This window comes from Cnephaeus nilssonii (assembly GCF_951640355.1).
Source record: "Cnephaeus nilssonii genome assembly, chromosome: 6".
Lineage (NCBI taxonomy): Eukaryota > Metazoa > Chordata > Mammalia > Chiroptera > Vespertilionidae > Cnephaeus > Cnephaeus nilssonii.
Window position 1 is genome coordinate 73177029 of NC_137077.1, and position 19789 is coordinate 73196817.

At 35.5% G+C, this 19789-nt stretch overlaps 1 protein-coding gene across 2 annotated transcripts in view; it reads right to left on the minus strand.

The window, feature by feature from the left end:
* Positions 1–12170: 12170 nt before the first annotated feature.
* The window catches only part of PAWR (pro-apoptotic WT1 regulator), a 125232-nt gene continuing 117613 nt past the window's right edge, over positions 12171–19789 (minus strand). For both annotated transcript variants that reach the window (XM_079774074.1, XM_079774075.1), the window contains one exon: positions 12171–19581. In XM_079774074.1, the coding sequence (XP_079630200.1) occupies positions 19495–19581 (87 nt within the window). In that variant the 3' untranslated portion in view covers positions 12171–19494. The remainder of the gene's footprint in view (positions 19582–19789) is intronic.

Here is a 19789-nt window from a genome sequence, read left to right on the forward strand (position 1 = left end):
CGAAAGCACCAGGTGGCAGAAGCGCACTAGAAATAAAGCTGAGATAAGCTCCTGAACAGCCTGAAACTGTAGGGACCACCATTCTTTATAAGACTAATAGAGGCTTTTCCACTATAAGAACAGATATGCTTAACGAAGTGAAGGAAATATGGCAGTAACAACGGGAAAGAGAATTCTATCACCCATAGATAAGGGGAAATGTTCAATTTTCATCCTTCTATGATTAGTGGTTGTGATCAGATTAAATTGCAACTTTATGTCCTCCCTTTTAAACTTGAACAAGGTGAGAGCACTTTCAAACCATCTTCTCTCAAAAAATATACATTATTTATACATACAGCTCCTTGTTTCAAAAAAGACCTAAGGCATGTGGAATGTGGCTTATTCAATCCAGACATTTCCCTTTTAGCAACAATTACTTTAGGTGAAACATTATCAATAGTGCCTGAGGCAGTACATGTATATCTTAAGATGCCATTTCCAAAAACAAAAATGCCAGTTATTGAAGAGAATCAGAACTGAACGAATGAAATGGTAACCATTTCCTTTTTTTTCTGAAACAGAATGAAATGAAGATGTCCTTTCTGTTCGAACAGCATTTACTGAAAGACCTTTGTAACTCGGGTAAAAAAAAAATACAGAATGTATCATCCTTGAGCTGTCTTTATAAACTTGGATCTCCATTTTCTTATTTTTCAAACCTATACCAATAGTATATAACATGCATTATATGTTTGTGTGCATAATTGCATATATGTGTATAATTTTATATGTACAAAAAATCCCATGACAAATAATTTTTAAAATACTTAAGTGTTGCTGAAGCAGAAAAAAGTTATATTTTTAGATTTGCTTCCAGAAAATTAACCAAAGCCAAAATTTATTTACTTCTTTGGGGTAGTTAATCTGAATGCTAAAAAGAACTGTATAAAATCATTCTTTGGTCCATAAATGGTGGTAGAAAAATTAAAATAAAAAATAAATTTAAAAAAGTAATTTGGCCCCGTCATTGGCTTTAGGCAAATGAAAAGCCATTATTATTCCCCTCTGTTCGGGCAAGTGAAGCCTTCACCAACATCATGGGAGACGTGTCGGGAGCCTGAGAAGCCTGCGGCGAGTCCTGGGAAAATCCCACGTATCTCCCATGTTTTAGTCATACCTTGGATCCGCAGGCTGACTATGAGAAATTAGAAATAATATGCTGACTCTTCCCCTTTTTAAAATGAAAACTTAATTTGCTCTATTAAATGAGCAAAATACTCACTTCGTGGGAGGGGAAATTCAACTGTCTGGAACAAATATTATTACAGTCCAGAAACGCCCAAATGGTAAGTCTTGGTTGGTTCTCTCCTTTGTAAGAACTTAGTAGGCAATCACATGAAATTCTCTCCAAGGAACAATCCCATTCACACCTCCAGAGGCCCCAGTCCAAACTCCAAACAAAAGGTCTCTCACTCTGATGGTTTTCACTTGCTGCTTCCTGGCCTCTCCCTGCTTAAGCAGCTTTGAATAAATTTCCCATTTTACTCAAATGCTTTCTCAGCCAGTTCCGAAAGGGGATTTTCTGAACTCTGAGCACCAAGGTGAAGTCTTCAGTGGTCCAATACATTGCAAAATGGAAATAATTTACAATAAAAGAAGGGGAAAATCAGCTTAAAGAAATTACTAGTGCAGGAACTTACTGCACTTTCTCAACATTCCTTAGACTCCATCTGAAACTCAAAACTGAGCCTAGATGACTTGACTGTACACTCAGTGTTTTCCTGCCTAGTTGCTTTCTCTGTTTCCAGAGCCCTGGAGAAGATTAAAAACATGAACTCTATTAAGTAGCATGCCTTGTCTGTGTAGCATCATGTTTAAAAGCCTAGAGACACTGCCTTGGGAAAGCTAGGAAAGTAAACAGCAACCATGATGACTGGGGAAGTTCAACTTTCTGAGTTTTGTTCCCAAACTTCTAATAAAAATAATTTAGGTTTTGGCCCTCAGAACTATTTTTTTTCTTTTTTTACAGAAACTGCTTATCATTATACAAGAATAGTTTCCCCTATTTTTTTGTTTATTTGTTTTTCCTCTATTTCTATTCTTTCCCACATAGATTAAACCAAAATAAGATTAACCAGACCTAATTTGATTCCAATCCAAGCCACTCGCCCTATGTATTCCATTCCAAATCAAGTTTAATTTACTGACTTCCTTGGGTCCCAAATGAATGATCTACTGGAATTCATGAAAAAGGTCACAGAATAATACTGCAGGTCAAAAAAAGAATGTGAAAAACACAAACAAGCTTGGAAACAGATTGGCCTAAAGACATGACTTAGTTAAGATGTTTCTTGTGGAATTCAAATGATAAAACATCCAGTGCTCCAACTAGAAAAGCAGCCTCAGAGGAGCAGATGCATTTGTGTTTACTCATCATTCCTTCCTTCCTTCCTTCATTCATTCAACTAATACTAGTACTTACCAAGCACCTATTACACCATCAGACCTGGCCCAATCATGGCCCCTAGACTTCAGGAGAATATTTGCTCCTCTGGTTCCCAGCTCTGAATGAAACCTGTCTCCCCTTTGCCTCCAGTATTCTCAAGTATATATTTTTTATATTGTGAAATCCGTGAACATAAGCTTTACTTTTTATCTATTTTTATCTTTTGGTAATTTAGAAACTGAAATGAAAACCCCCTTTTGATTCTGACAACCAGCAGCCTTTGGATTCTTTTAATCCAAAACATTTTAGATCTTTTTTTTTTTTTTTAACCTTTGAAAGTCAAGATTTACCTCTAAAGAATAAAATCAATTCATTTGCTCATAATATTAGAGCTAATACTGTAATAGCTACATATATGGTTTTATATGAGTGCTAAGCCACTAATATTGTTATAGTTATTGTTACGAACTTCCACAATGTTTTTGATCCTCAAAATCACCTTCATGTTATAGGAAGAAAGGTATTTTTACTAGCTGATTAGTGTTCTTTACTACTTTTCCTCAATTTAAGTTTACCTTAAAATTTAAGCTTTTGTCAAGGAGTGGCACTCTGTTATGCTACAAACACACTGAGAATTCCTCCTTATTATTCAAAAGGTTTCTGCTTAATCCTAAATCTTTGGTTTTGCTTGGACAACATTAACATCCGCCCCATGTGGTCTAAAAACAAAACTTAAACACATGATAACAGCAGATTATAGACATGTCAGACTTCCATAAATAGAACAAAAATGCTCATTCCTTAGAGCATGTTATTTTGGTGAACAGAAAAATCAGAAAAACTATGTCAGTCCCCATTTCAGCATTATTTAGCTAGTTAACCTTGGGCAAGTCCCTCAAATTTAATAGTGTGTAACAGTTTTACACACTATTAAATAAGTATAAAAATGCTCTTTTAAATTTTGCCATCAGAAAATCATTAATTCTAAAATATTTTGTATAATACTCAATGCTACTGGAATACAAATTCTGAAAAGAGAGGAAAAAACCCATTTCTGTTTTCATCTCATGCAGCCTCTTAAGAGACAAGGTACATTTTTTGTGGTTTCTTGTTTAGTATCTAGAATATTGTGTTCACATTCAATGAATTCTTTAAATTCCTTTTACTGACATCCCTCTGGACCCTGAATATAAAATTATGTAGGCATTTTCCCTGTTACATGAAGACGGATTGGTTTGTACAAGTACACAGTACTAGTAAGTTAGTGGCAGGATCAAAGGTCAAAGTCTCTGGTCGATATCCTAGCCCTGCCAGGATCATTAGGTTACACCTCTGCAAACAAGACACAACCCTAACACACTCTCTAATATCAACAGAATTCTCTAAGCTGAGACTTACTCTAGCCACCCTTCTTTGCTAAATCTTTTTACCAGATCTGCTTGGTTCCCTTCCTCTCTCCAGGCCTAACAAGCAGAGAAACAGATAAAAGGAAAGCTGGATGTGCAGAGCAGACGGTGAATCACCCATAAGCCAGAAAAACCTGAGAGTTAACTACATGGATTTCTTGTTTCCAGTTTGGAAAGTGAATTTTCTTAAATTATATAATGAGTCTCAGGAGTACAATGTGAGTTTGCAAGAAAATTTCATTTTCATGAAAATTTTTTCAGTCACAAATTGGAAATGAGAAAATGCATAAATTGATTTACAAAAAGAGAAAGAAAAAACATACCTGCTAGAACTATGTCACCAGAACAAAGCAGTAAAAGAATCACAAAAATCAGAAAAGTTAGTCTAGTCACTTAAAGAAATTTATAAATTGGCTGGAGATGATCTATGAAAAATATAGACACCGTCCTTACAGATTAGGAAGGAGTGTATGGGGTGTATATACAAAGGATACGTGAAGAGAATAATACCAACAGTTCTGTGACACATACTGATGTAGGCATTTAAAAAATCCTAATCCTTATAAAGGCTAAATCCTTAAGAAGTTTCACCAGTCATTTAAGGAAATTAATCTCTCCTTCTGTGCTTGTCCACATTAGTCTATGTAAACTTATTAAAGACAGTCTGATATATTTTATTACTGCCTTGGGCTTCTGCCATAATGCCTTGCCTAATATATAGTAGAGTTTAAATGAGTGGTTTTCCCTGGAGCAGTGGGCAGGGGCGGGCTAGAAGGGGTCAATGGGATGGGGGAAAAGGGGGACATATGTAATACTTTCAACAATAAATTTTTGTTTAAAAATAAAAATAAATAAATGAGTGGTTTTCAAACTCTGGGTGCATAAGACTTACCAGTAGATTTTGCAAAAAAGGGCAAGTCCCCAGACCCTAGAATATTGGACTCAGTATATCTGAATTGGATCCAATGATTAATTCAGATATTTAATAAACATGTATTAAGTACTTCATGTGGTAGGTGTTATTAAATCCACTTTACAGACAAGGGAACAGAGCCATGGGTAAAGTGGTTTGCTAAAGGTCACAAAACTTACTACTACAATAAATAACAGTCAGGGTTAGGCCAAAGTAGCAACCAAGGCCTCTGATTCACTCATTCATTCGTCTTCTATTCAACAGGTATTTGAAAACCTCCATGGGCTGTCAAAAGGAAATGCACATAGATACCAAATGTCAGTTATTCTGAACCACTGGCTGTCAGCACTGGAAAAGCTTCCCCCAACCAACATAGTCCTGCAGGGTGCAAATCTAGACAAGGGAGACCCTAGTTTTATTTCTAGAGGTAGCAATTCAGTATTTTAGGAAGAGCTCTTTTCTTCGTAAACTAAATATTTTTAAAAATATTTTTATTGGTTTTTAGAGAGGGAGAGAGTGAAACATCAATGCAAGAGCAGACCATTGATCAATCAGCTGCCTCCCACACACCCCATATCTAGGATGGAGCCTGCAACCTGGGCATGTGCCCTGACAGGGAAACAAACCGGAGATCTTTTTGATGCATGCGATGACACCCAACCAAATGAGCCACACTGGCCAGGGTGACTACACTAAATATTTTTAAATGGGGAATGTATTTTAAAATGTACCATTTTAATCTGTTTCTCTGTTTAGTAGCTCAGTTTGCCATCTTTTAGATGCTAAGAAAATCCATATATCTCCTTAAGCCTATGCCCCACCAATTTAAACTAAAGTCCCAAATATTTTCAGTTGGAAAGAGTCCATTGCCTACTTTAACTTTTCTTATCAATCTCACTCATGGGAGGAAAAAATTGCTACTATTTTTTACCTTATTTAAAATAGATATTAAACTTTACCTCTTTCTTGTATTCCATAAATTTTATATGACGACAAGTAAAATCACCCCTTGTTTAAGCTGACATGTAAGGTCTAAGAATGTACAATATCTGAGGAAATACAACAAAAGGAATTAGGCTGTGTGTGCAATTTCAATTAATACATATAATTGGACAAATAAAATGTCCACGTTCCAGTTCAGATGCTTTTTCTAGGTCCTAAGACAAACATTACTTTCAACCTTGCGCAATTCGGGAAGAAAACGTTTTGTTCGAGCCCTTTCAAATACCACCGTGGCAGTCTGCCACAGCAATAGAAAAGTCACCCCCTAGTACCAACACCTATAATTGCCATCCTCTGTTTTGCTGCCCTATGGTACTCAAATCAACAAAAACCGCCTGTGGTTATACCGGAGCAGGTCAGGAGACACACAGCCCTTTGCTTTGATATGCTTCCTGCGCTCTGCTGTCAGGACAGCCGGGGCACTAGTGATCAGGGGCCCTGAGAAAACAAGTGGAGGAGTACAGAGAGAAGCGCACTCGTTGCCACCCTTCGGGAACTCAAGCTGATTCACCCTGTTGGTTTGGTTCCCCTCTCACCTTGGTTAATGGCACTGCCAGGGGCTGTATTTATATTTGTTCAGGAGTTCGGGCACAGACATTTCTTCATAGGAACACAGGCCCAGGTTGAGCCAGGGGATCTGAGAGGAAGATAGACCTAACTGGAAAATATTTTGAGCTTCTGAAGTAAACGAACTCAAGAAGCTCTTTCTTTGTAAAAGATGTTTTGCTTTACCCAAAACTTTGCTGTTTCCTGAGTAGTCATAGTTTACCAGGGACTACAGAGATTACATTACATTTGCATCAACACATACTGCCCTCTTTTTTAGGACAGAGTTCTGACTTGCTTCAGTTGGACCTCTAAAGACAGCCAGGCTCCCTAGAAAAGCAAAAATATAATATATTACTTATACAGAGCCCCCCCCCCTGATAACCTTTTCTTTTAATTTCAGGGAAGAAAGACAAGCATTATAATCTTCTCAACTTCCTCACTGGCACAAATCACACTATGAAAGATGCATCTTTATTTTAATCCTCACCTGACAACATGCTTATACTTACTATTATTATTTTAGAGAAAGAGGAAGAGAGAGCGAGAGAGAAATAAACATTGATGTGAGAGTGAAACATTGATCGGTTGCAACCTGCACACACCCCAACGGGGAATTGAACCCACAACCTGGGTATGTGTCCTGATGGGGACATCAAACCTGCCACCTTTGGGTGCACGGGATGACGCCCAATGAATTGAGCCACCCAGCCAGGGCAGAAAGGTGCATCTTTTTAATTCTTCTCCCATCATAGCTATAAACCAGCATTGTGTCACACGTTTTACATGCATCATGTCAGTTATTCTCCACAATAACCCAACTAAGTTAGGCACTCTTTTGTCCTGGTTGCAGATGAGGAAATCATAAGGCAACTTGTCCAAGGTCACACAGCCAGAATTCCAATAGCTCTAACTTGGAAGTTAGTGCTCAAGTGGGTCTAACTTGGAAGCCACCACCCCATTAAGCTATGGTGTGAGAAAGAGCCTTGCAGCCCTCAGCTGTAATACCATGGCTCGTCAGATGTTCATTATATTTTTCTAAATATTCCTGACTGTAATTGATACCAACCCTCCCTCCCTCCCCAATTCCTTCAAAGCTTACCTTAAATGCTAGGGTCCTAACGAGTCTCCCTCTGGCCTTTAAGGAATTAATCTGCTTGTGCACACTCTGTCTATTCTTTAACCACATGTAAGCTTTTTGGGAACAGAGGCAGCCTGATTCATCTGAGATTCCTAAGGTTTCCAGGTGATTCTGATGTAGGGGCAGACTATCACCCTTACACACTGCCTCCAACTGAACTGAAATCATGTTCTAATAGAGGGAAAGATCAAAGTTAATTTCTACTCTCCATTCCAAACATAATTTTTATAACTTCCTATATCTTAGTGTTTTATGGGTATTTGGTTATCTCTAACCTTCCCTCTAATCAGACCTGTTGCAGACCAATCTCATTAGTGGTCGGACACCTCACTTTTCAGGTACTGGAAAGATATCTGCTTCCATTTATATCACATGTGACCTCAGAGTAAATAAAACATCTCACTTTTACTTCCCCATGTACACAGTCAGCTTTTTTAAGTTAGGAAGATTTTGTAAACCCATCTGAGACCAAGTAAGAGAACCTTCTCAAGTGCCCTGGGAAGGGAAATAGCTCTTACCAATTTATCTGTAAGAATTCTTTAAAACTAAATATAAAAGGCTAAATGCTAGTCTAAGTTTATAAGGGGTAAATCCTCAAAACTGGATCTAAATGCTCCACATATGTCCTTCCCAAACAAAATACATTTTTGGGAAGGATCACAAAGAATAAAGTGTCCTGACCACTCAATTACCAAAAAAAAAAAAAAAGTAAATGGGTGATGATGATTTTGCCACAGGGAGAGTGTTTCTCGAGTAACTAGATATCAAAAACTTGCAAAGTACACTGTACTTAGTTCCACCTCAATTGCAGACTCAGAAGGAAAGAAAAACACAGGAACAAATATTTTTATTTAACCATGGGTGACTGGGAATTTTATGAGCTACAGAAACACACTATTTGGAAATCCATTATAAAATTAAGCACAGAAACTGAATAATTGCAAATGCTTCAGATGATCAGAATGTACTAGAAAACGTGGGGCCCTGACCCTAACTGAGGACAGTAGCACTGCCATTAAGAACATATTTTGGGGCAAAAATAAAATTCATATAACAAATTAAGTGAAAATATGAATTTAGGCTCTAAATCCTCAATCACTCCCAACTTCAAGATTAGTAAAAATAAATCTGTCTTTTCCAAACATTAGACCATTCAGCATGATTTTTATAACACAAACTATAGCCTATGACATGTATTGGGGCTACTATCTCTTCAACAAGTAAGTGAATTTCAATTCTCATCTTTTGGAAAGGGCCAAAGGACAGTCTGCGACGTTACCATCCTCAACCCTATGCCAACACTCTTATTGGGCAACAAATAATACAGTGGTGTAGGGATAGGATCTGTCTTTTTACTGAGCCTAGCATAAAGCAGTACATACTGTATATTTGTGAACCAATATAAGATACAAAATACAAGAATGCTAAGCTAAGGCTGGTTTTCGTATTCTGGAAGAAAAGACTGTCCTCTTTCTGGATGTGTCAGGAGCAGAGGAAAGGTTTTTGCTGGTATCATCACGTGGTCCCCTTTGTAATGGCTGCCAGCAACTGGGCTTTATTCTAACCACTGCAGGAACTCTGGTCCAACCAGTCATAGGGCAACTCACAATGTGCCTCAAGCTATCATCTAACACTCCTCCTCCCCTTCCTCCTCCTCACAACCAGGCCTGTGAGGAGTCCTGGACTGCCTCACAATCAGCTATAAAACTTACCAATGGGTGGCACCTCTACATAGACCCTCATTCAGATATGACTAGGGATGGAAGTGTCTAGTCTTTATTAAAACCCATTCAGTGAATTTTAATGTGTGGGAGCAGAGACCACAATCTGGGCACCTCGCTTTTTATTATGAATTTGGCATAATTATCTTATTACATGAGCTGTTGTGGTTGTTTTTTTTCATCCAACTTAATAATAGCTATACATTTTTACATAGCTATATAGCTACATTCTAATTTGAACACCACTTTAAAGTGATTTAATTATTCAAAAAAATAAAATCCGGACTTTTAAACCAACTTCCCGAGTTTCTCAACAGGCATAACCAGATTTAAATTTTTAAAAAACACAGAAGATATATCTAAGCTCTGCCTACCATTTGCACAGAAAATAAGTGAGAAAATAAATGAGAATGGCAAAGAACAAGCAGATTTCTGTCTTCTTACATTTTCCAATAAAGGTCGTAGTTAGAAATGTTGGCTTTTACTAAGAAGAGCTTTAACTGGTTTTTATAGCATTTGATAATATAGGTGGTTGTCGAGGCTTTGATTTTCTACAAAGAAAGGTAGCTCTTGATTCCAGGTCCTGAAAAGGAAATGTACAAGACGAGACTGGACTCCTTGGGCCAGAAAACAAGGAAGCTATCGATGACCAAAAGGACAGACACAGGCCTAACTTGGAAGGGGCTTCCCAATGGCCAAACCTGGGACAATTTGGACATAAAAAATGACTGCAATGGATTAAAACAAATTAAATACATAAAACAAACAAATGATTTACCTTTGGAGGTTGCTTGGGCTCTGTCCATTATTGCAAAGTTGGTAAATAAAGGGAAAGAATCAACGTGATCTTATCTTCTTGTGTTTTAGGGAAACTAAGGAATTGATGAAGAAAGTTTCCCTTTAAAGAATTCCAACTACTAATGTAAATAGACGGATAGAATTAGAAAACTATGACTTTCAATACCTAATGATGTATTGGATCTAATTATCATTGTTTGTTAAAACCATTACATAGCCCTAGCTGGTTTGGCTCAGTGGATAGAGCGTCAGCCTGCAGACTCAAGGGTCCCAGGCTTGATTCCGGCCAAGGGCACATGCCCGGGTTGTGGGCTGGATTCCCAGTGGGGGACGTGCAGGAGGCAGCCAATCAATGCTTCTCTCTCATCATTGATGTTTCTCTCTCTCTCCCTTCCTCTCTGAAATCAATATTAAAAAACACACACACACAAAAACCCATTACATAAATGATAGGGAACTTTAAAATACAGTAATCAAGCTAATAGCATCTGAATCTGTTAATCCATCTTAACATCATCAAAAGTGAGACAATCAGCCCTGGTCGCTCAGTTGGCTGGAGCATCATCCCGTATGCCAAAAGGTTGTGGGTTTGATTCCCGGTCGGGGCACATACCTAAGTTGCGGGTTTGATCCCCAGCTGGGGTGAGTACAGGAGGTAAATGATCAATGTTTCTCTTCCCTTTACTCTCTCTCTAAATCAATAAGAAAAAAAAAACACAAAAAACCCACATATTGTAGCGTGAGGACTTAAAAAAACAAGTGAGACTACCAGACATTATGTACCTTCGGATGTGATTTAACTTGAAGTACAAACACCTATGAAATATTGAATCTAATAAAGCCTGTATATCTAATTAACAATTTACAGAAAATGGGGAGCAAATTAAACCATAAAGATATAATCATTCAAATGCAAAATGTAGGAAATTCTACAGAATAATCTAGTTTCTTCAATTTGAAAAATGACATAAAAACTAGGAGTGTATGTCATTTATAGGTTAAAAAAAGACTTAAGAGACATATTAACCAAATGTAATGAATGACTCTCATTGGGAATCTTTATTTAAATAAACAGTACGAGGGCATTCTGAGGAATCCGGGGAAATGTGAACACGGGTGTGCATGCGGTGGCAGCCAGGAAGATGAGCCTCTCCAGTCTCCCACACCTGGTGAACTGACAGCTGCAGCTGCTTCCGACTGGCTGCTCCCCGCCAACAAAGGAGCAGAGAGGAATACAAAGGCAAGCCCATTCCTGCAAGATGTGGGGCTCCTGAGAGCTTGCACTTCTGGCCGGAGGACTTGGCCGGTGGTGCTAAAAACTCTGAACTGTTCTGTGGACGAAGACTTCCTGCTCAACCACCCTCCGTCCCTCTCTCCTTCACGTCAGTCAGACCGGAACTGAGGTCTTCCCGCCTCCCCGCCCTCCTACCCCATTTTCCTCACAGGTGTTTTCTCCCAGTAAATTTCTTGCAGGCCTGTTTCTCAGGAGAAATTGAACTGAACAGATATGAAGAAATTAGCATTAAATTTGTTAAGTATGATAATACATAGTGTGGTTATTTTTTAAGTCCTTATCTCTTAGAGATACATACAAGTATTTACAGGTTAAATGATAGAATGATTGTAATTGAACTTTAAACTATCCCAAGAAGAAAGAAAAAAAGAAAGAAAAAAAACAAAAAAACAAAGAGGGCTAAAATAAGGTTGGCAAGATATGGATATTTTCTATACTTTTGTGTATATCTGAAAATGTTCTTAGTAAGAAGTGCAAAATACCTAACTAGTAATCTTCAAAACTATCAAGGTCATCAAAAACAAAGAAAGTCTAAGAAACCGACCTAAGAGGACGGTACGGAGACGTGGTATCTTTGATTGGATCCTGGAACAAGAAAAGGGCAGTAGGGAGAAACGGGGGAAACCTGAGTCAAGTATGGACTTCAGTAAATAATAATGTATCCATTTTGGTTAAACTATGACAGATGTACCATGCTAATATGAGATATTAATAACGGTAAACTAGCTGTGAGGTTATTCAAGCACTCTGTAGTATCTTCATAATAATTCTGTAATAAAACTGCTCTAAAGTTTTTAAAGACTAAAAGGTAGCTTATTTAACTATCTCCTCATATTTAAAAAATGATTAAAAGATTTTACTCATCCCATCGACCTCCCCAGTGTCCATACATGCAAAATCAAACAAACAAATAAACTATAATTGATGAAACATGCATTTATTTGTTTCAATAAAGTTTTAAAATGTAACAAAAATGCATTATTGTTACCAAAAACCTTCAGACAATAACAGAGAAAGATCTTAACAGAAAAACAAAGATTTCATTCCACAGTCTGTTAAACTTAAGAATTTATTTGCATTCCGGGGATAATACTAAACTAATGGGTTTGTGTCAAACTGCCAACATCATGCTGAGGCTTCTCCTGGTACATACAGCCTTTTGCAATGTAAGCAACAATAAAAAGATCACTTTGTTTTTTACCAGTTCATATTATATTATTCATATGATGTCCAAAAAGAGAAACGAAAATCTTTGCTTAAAAATAAAAATGCTAATGTAAATTTGCAAGCTTTGACCTGCATCAGAAACACTTAAAGGGCTTGTTTAAACAGATTGCTGGGCCTCACCTCATTCAGGTGTTGGGTGGGGCCCAAGAATTTGTATTTCTAACAGGTTTGTAAGTGGAGCCAAAGCTACTAGTATGGGGACCACACTTTGAGAACCACTGGCAAATTATTCAGTAGGACAATGATCTATAATAATAAAAGGTAATATGCTAATTAGACCAGACGTCCTTCCCGACATCCTTCCGGATGAAGCCAGGGCCGGAGGGAAGCCAGCCCAGGGCCCTGGATGCTAGAGAGAAGCTGGTGCCGGCAGCCCGGGAAAAGAAGGCCTACTCTTGCATGAATTTCATGCATCGGGCCTCTAGTTATGTCATAAGAGTGAGTATGTCATAGCAAAAAGCAGAACAATGAATTGCTTTGTAACCTTGGGCAAATGACCCTTCCCATCTGTACCTTGCATAATTTCTAAAGAATCAAATAAAAACAATATTTAAACTTTTAATAGTGCCAGGCATTTAAACCACTGAACACAATGCCTGGCACTACTGAACGTTTCTATACTATAATTAAGTAGGGTTAAAGTTATATTCAAATTAACTGATTTGTTATGCGTAGGTGTACTTCTTAAGGTATACCGATCTTAAAAGAGTTACTAAGAAATGGGGCACTTTTCAGTCTCCTATGATCAATGAGCATTTCTGAAGTGTCCATTATAATTTTCACTGATTCACTAGCTTACTTTAAATAGTAAATATTACAGCTAATATGAAAATTAGTTGCATAGTTTTACTATAAATTAGTGACGTTGTTCACTGTCCTGAATCATTTGTACATGAAACTTTTAATCTGCTATGGAAAGCCAATAACTGTTCAACTTTTTAACATTTTATCAAATGAATGTATTCTTACCAAAAGTGATTTGAAAGTTCTTCAAAATGGGATTTCCTGTGTCTTTGATAGTTTTGTTTATACTTTTGCACTAAAAATAATAAGAATAAATCAGATACCTTTCTATTAATTTTTCTTAATTTGCTTCCATAAAACTGAAATGGTGAGCTTTTTCCTTTTAAAGGCATCTTTATTCAGTCACAGAATTTTTTTGAAAGTGCAAGTAAAATTATATATTTGATCCAGTATTAATATGGAAGTTTCATTTTTAGCTTCCTTTTTAACCTTATCTGGTTAGACATCAAAATAAAATGACTGGATTGTAAAAGATATTATATCTTTTTATCCATCTCTTTAACATAAAGGCCCAACATTACATAAATTCTTTCCAAGAAGTTGACCAGGAATAAAATGTAAGTTCTTGCAGAGGTGAAAAAAGAAACTAGAAGCAAGAGATTAAGAAAATATGTGGGCATTTACAGCTACTGATAGAATTGTGTGCACACACAGAGTGAATTGAGAATTTAAAAAAGATATTTAATGAAGTCTAAGATAAATGGCTCCAGTTTCAATTAAGACTAAGAGATCTTGCGAATGTTTTCAGTAGGCTCACTCCAGTAATGGAGTATGTTCTTATAAAAGGACTTGAGACATTATCTACACATTCTGACTGAAGGATGCTTGTTCACTTGTTAGACATGTATGACATTACTGAAAAGATTAACTTAGAGTTCTAGAAGTAAAGAAGACTGATTAGCTTGTGAGGGTGTATGAAGAATGGCACACTAGCAAAAAGTTATGAAAACCATTTACTAAAAAAACACAGACTGAATTTTTACATTCTCAGACCTCTACTTATCTTTTTCAAACTATGAAGGACCTGAGATTCTTTGAACACCATCAGATGTAGTTGATAACAGTTCTTATTTGAATTAAGAAATTACTCATGTAGTTTTAAAATACAAAGGTAATTAAAATGTTCAGTCAGCTTGAACATGTGTACACGTCCTCACTTATTCAAGGAGCCTCACCATTAATGTAGTCAGATCTTATCCAAGCTATATTTTTGTTTTTAGAACATTTTACCTTCTACAATATACTAAATAAAAATTCTAATGTACTGCACACTGTTTCAGTAAGAGGCACATACGTTAATTAGAATATTAGCATTTACTTTCAAAAGTAAAATTCATGATCAGGATTTTACTGACAGTACAGTAAGGAAATAACCAGTGTTAAAAATAAATGAAAATTTACTTTTTTATTGAGTATTTATTATTTTACATGCAAAGCATATTGAAGTGAATCAAGCTGACTGCTCCACAATGAAAACCTATGCAATGGGAATTGTGAAAGGTGTCTACACAATACTAATGTGGGCCAATAAAGTATCCAGATGTTTTTCTAAAAATACTTGGATTATCTAAACTAGCTGATTTTTCAACAGTAAATTTTAGCTTTCATATGGTATTTGCTGGTAGCAGTAGCCAGCTAATACTTAAACTTAGAAAAAAAACACATAATAATAAAAAGCCCTGAATAACATAGCCAAATCTTTCAAGAGAAAAGTTCACAAAAAAAGTAATATACACACGTTAGGTATCCAGAGGGGGAAACAAAAACAAAACAGGCATGTAATAAATGTCCATCAAGTGAGCATCACTAACATTCTATTATTACCAAAGTGGCTGCCATATGCCAACTGTTTGTTAGACGTAAATACCTAAAACAAACCAGTCATCAATAATATATACAGAAAAACTAACTTAAAATCATGTTTGAATACATCAACAGTTTGGGGTATCTGACATACATTGAAGTCTTTTTACTTCAGTACCGTTATAAATTCCTTTAAAATTTTCTTTTCATAATACATAATTATCTAAAGGAAATATGGTGCAATACTTCCCAATAGGTCTTTCACTCCAACATTCAGTAAATGTTGCAGCACATTAAATGGTACCGATTAACAAGACCTGAAAGACAAATGACTGAATAATAAATACAAAAAGTACTTTTGAGTGAACTATTCCGATTAGACTGGTTAATGCTACTTAAAATTGCACTTTGTGCTCCTGACTCACACCACATAAACTGTACATTGCTAAATGGAAGGGCTGGCCCATGTCCATTCTTTTATAACTTCTGTAATATCTGTAACTGTATACCCAGTTGACTAATAAGTACTTGCTGAAAGAATGGGTATGAAAATTTAATGTAACCCTCTCATCCATAGTCTTCTTATATACTGACACGTGATTATTTTGGGGATGAGGATACAACTTGAACACGATATGAGATTCTAGCTAAGTAAAATAAAAAAACTACGGCCTAGGTTTTCTTGGGTAATGGTTCAAGTCTTTATACTGAGAATAAAACAACCAATTTCTATACATCACCAACAAACTTACTTGCACGGGGGAAGTACCTTTTATTGAGGCACCTGATGAATAAAATGTTCACTGTTTAATTAGTATTATGCTTTCAGTTTAATGGAATGACAAAAGAAAAAGTATTACTAAGTTCTAAGTAATATAAATTACAATTCTAGTCCATGGGATATCCTTTATTTAGCGAGCATAATTCCAATACAAAAGAAGCTTACTGTTACATATTAGGAGTGGTTCAGATACAATAACAGAATGTTTAGCCCTGACTCTAACATGTTATTTTTAAGTTCAGATTCGTGAATGCTAGTTCTTTGTCGTTTAACATACTCTCCCAAATGAAAACCTGGTGTATTTGGTTTTTATATTACAAGATGAAAATATATGCCTGAATATTGTAATGGATTAACAAAAGCATGTAAGTGACAACACTGCATGGAACTTACTAGGCACAGACTCAAGATCATAAAAATAAAAAGATGACAGATGACGATCACTGTACATGTGAGTATTATCTAGGACATCAGATCAATTATCAAATGCAAGGCCTTTCCTATTTCGCCTTATGGTGTTGAACATATTGATATGTCTAATAATTTACTTTTATTATATTCAACAAAGTATTAGTGGATGCAAAATCTTGCATCTTAATTTCTAATTACAAAAATCCAGATTAATCCAGAAAACATAAAACACATGTAATCGAGGTAGGTTTTTGACCTTAAGAATACATTGCTTCTACCACAATTAAAAAGTTATTTTAAAAAAAAATACATTGCTTCATGGATCTGCCCCTGATACTTAAGTTTCTATGTTTTAAACCACATGATCAAATGTGACAGTGCTAATCTAGTATGTTTAGTAAATTCCCTTAGAAACACACACCCTAACATCTTTCTTTTCCTCTAAAGGTAACAATAGTGCAATAATATTAATAATGAAACATATTATTTCATCAATTCCCAAGTTAATACATGTCAAAAATCAGGGAGGCCAGTTGTATTCATTTTAAAGTTAATAATCATACTGTTTGGAAAATAATATCATAAACACATTATAACTTTGGATATGCTTTATTATGCCACAAATTCCCAGGAAATATAAGAAATATTTCTTCTGAATGGGACTAATAATTTCACAAATACTAGCACTTTATTGACAATAGCCAAGTTTTCTAAGGTGGAGCACATGTATTTAAGGTACTTTTTCAAAATCTCAATATTTTTCTAAGTTTTAAAGGGATATTGTAGCAGATCCTACTTTATTTTTTAATATTCAGTGTAAAAATCTGTATGTGAAGTAAATATATATATACACACACACAGAGAGAGAGAGAGAGAGAGAGAGAAAGAGAGAAAAAGAGAAAGAGAAAGAGAGAGAGAGAGAGAGAGAGAGAGAGAGAGAGAGAGAGAGAGAGAGAATTGCATGTGAAAGGCTTGCCTAAGATCTTAGGTGATGATTTGCACGAGGTACCATTATGTAAAAGATCATCGTCAGAAATGTTCCCAATAAACTGAGAAAAGGAAAAAAATTAAAACTGCTCAGTCTTTACAAGTATTAATAACTGGTATAATTTTAAAAATGGAAATGGAATATTCCTTTACTTACATATGGGTTAAATAAATTACAAATACTTCTTTTACTGAAAAACCAGTAAGTACACTTAACATATTTTAAGGCTAAATACTGACAGCATTTTCACAATGTCCAAAATGTGGGTGGGAAATTAGATAATACCGATATTTCTGCCACATACCTAAGGGTAAGTAAAGGGAGATGAGTACCTCAAGCCAAAGGCAGTAACTGAGCCTGGCAGACCATCTGACATGTGGATAGTGGTTCACTGTCCCACGCTGAGCAGTATTCTCTGAAAAGGATGCTCTTTAGAGCAGTAATTCTGCACTGTATCAAGTTTGGTAATTTAACATTGAAATTGTTGGTTAATACATTTGGACATATGAAAACTTCCCCAGAGACCAGGTTATTAAATAAACTAAAAGGGGAAACAATGCTTGTAGCTAAAATTATATTAACTCCAGAGTCTTCAGTGGAAGGTACAGAAGGAAAGAGGCAACAGCAGCTGTTTCCAAACTTATGTTATGATCAGAATCATCAGATGGTGACCTTTAAAAGGGTCTCAATCTAAACCTATCTAGAAGCTGCAGCCAGGAAATTCTTTTTTAAGCAACCCAAGTGATTCTGATGATCAGCCAAGGTTGAAACTTCTGAAGTGGGAAGGGGTATGGGCTAGGGGGGCAATCTAGGCCACTGCAAAGAGTTTTAGAAATCCACATCTGATTTTTATCATTTACTCTATAATTTTTCCAACTGTCTCACCCTTCCTATTTTTCTAATAGTGAATAATGAAGGGGCTAAGCAAGTGAAGGAAAACAAATCAGTGGGGTACCTAAAACACATTTTATTATGTTCAAGCCACTTATGTATATTAATTAGATAAATGGGCATCCATATACTCATGTTTGAGACTCTACTATCACTTCTTAATATTAATGTTATTTTAAAGGAGGGGATTTCCTTACTCAACATGAAAATGTAATATAAAATAACTCTAAATACTAATGATAATTAATAGAAAAAAATTGTATAATTCTTTAAAATAATTATTTTAAAAAAAATCTAATAGTAGAAAGAAAATCCTTTAAATTTGAGGTAAGGCAATAATTCTCTCATATGGTAACAACTGTGTCAATGTTATTCTCCAAGTTAGAAATAAAGCAAAGTATTTCCATGCTAGTTTTGTTTATGTACTCTTTTGTAATGTACTATAAATGTTTTTAGTGTGGATAAATATCTTGGTTTTTATTTTAATGTATATGGTAATTAAAGATATGAAATTTTTTCTTATACACTAAAATCGTACACTCTATCAAGGCTTGGTGAATAAACAACTTTTTAAATACCCCATGTTCACTTATAAACTAAAAAAGGTAGTACCTACATAAGAAATTTTATATTAAAATTACAAACATTATGTTCTTCAGAAGTTAACATGATTTAAAATTTTTTCAATATTCAAATACAAAATAGTACATTTTAATTTACTATAGCACAATTCAAGTATTCTCTTAAATTTTGTATTTAACCAACTAGTTAGTATGTGATATTAAGTGACTTTTTATAATAGCTTTCCTTTTTAAAGATGACTGTTATACAAAATAGTGCGACTCTATATACTCTAAATTGCTTAGATTAAGTTGAAAGAACAAAGACAGCAGACAAAGACCTTTATGAGTAAATCACCTACACATAAAAGGTTGCACACCCCAGTAATAAGGCATTTGCAGGTAACTCCCCAGAAGAATTTGAATTCATGTAAACAAAGGCTATGTATATTCCTTTAGGGAGAAAATGCACTATCATAGATAAAATATATTCAAATGGTTGTGACTTTAAACTATATATTATTTGAGTACCACACAAAACCAAAGAGGCATAACCTATAATTTTAATGACCGAAAGATGTTACTTACTCGTGAAATAAAAAGTAGGAACTTTTTGAAACTAACAATGAAAAAGAAATGTTTTCAAAATAAACATCCACTGTTTTCCAGAAATAAATATACATACTTAATGTACTGCAGCACAGGAATATTGTCCTCATATTAACCGTAACATTCAATCAGTAGTTTTAAAATATGTTTTCCACACTGAGCCTGAATCTTCTACCTTGTCAGTTGCCCAACGACTTTTAACAGAGTTTTATTCTCCTGCTTTAGTTGTTCATTTTCATCTTCTATATCATCTAGGTCCTTAAGGAAACAAAAAGGAAAACAGTATGTGAGTTTTTAAAAATATTCTAAATAAAAACATTTCAAAAAATACACACTCAGAGGTAATTCATACAAGCAATTAATCTGGAAATGAGGGCAAGTTCTGAAAATAACTTTAGATAGAATAGTCCCACCTAAAGCAAGCATACACTACTCAACTCCTTCTCATTGATAATATGAGCCAACT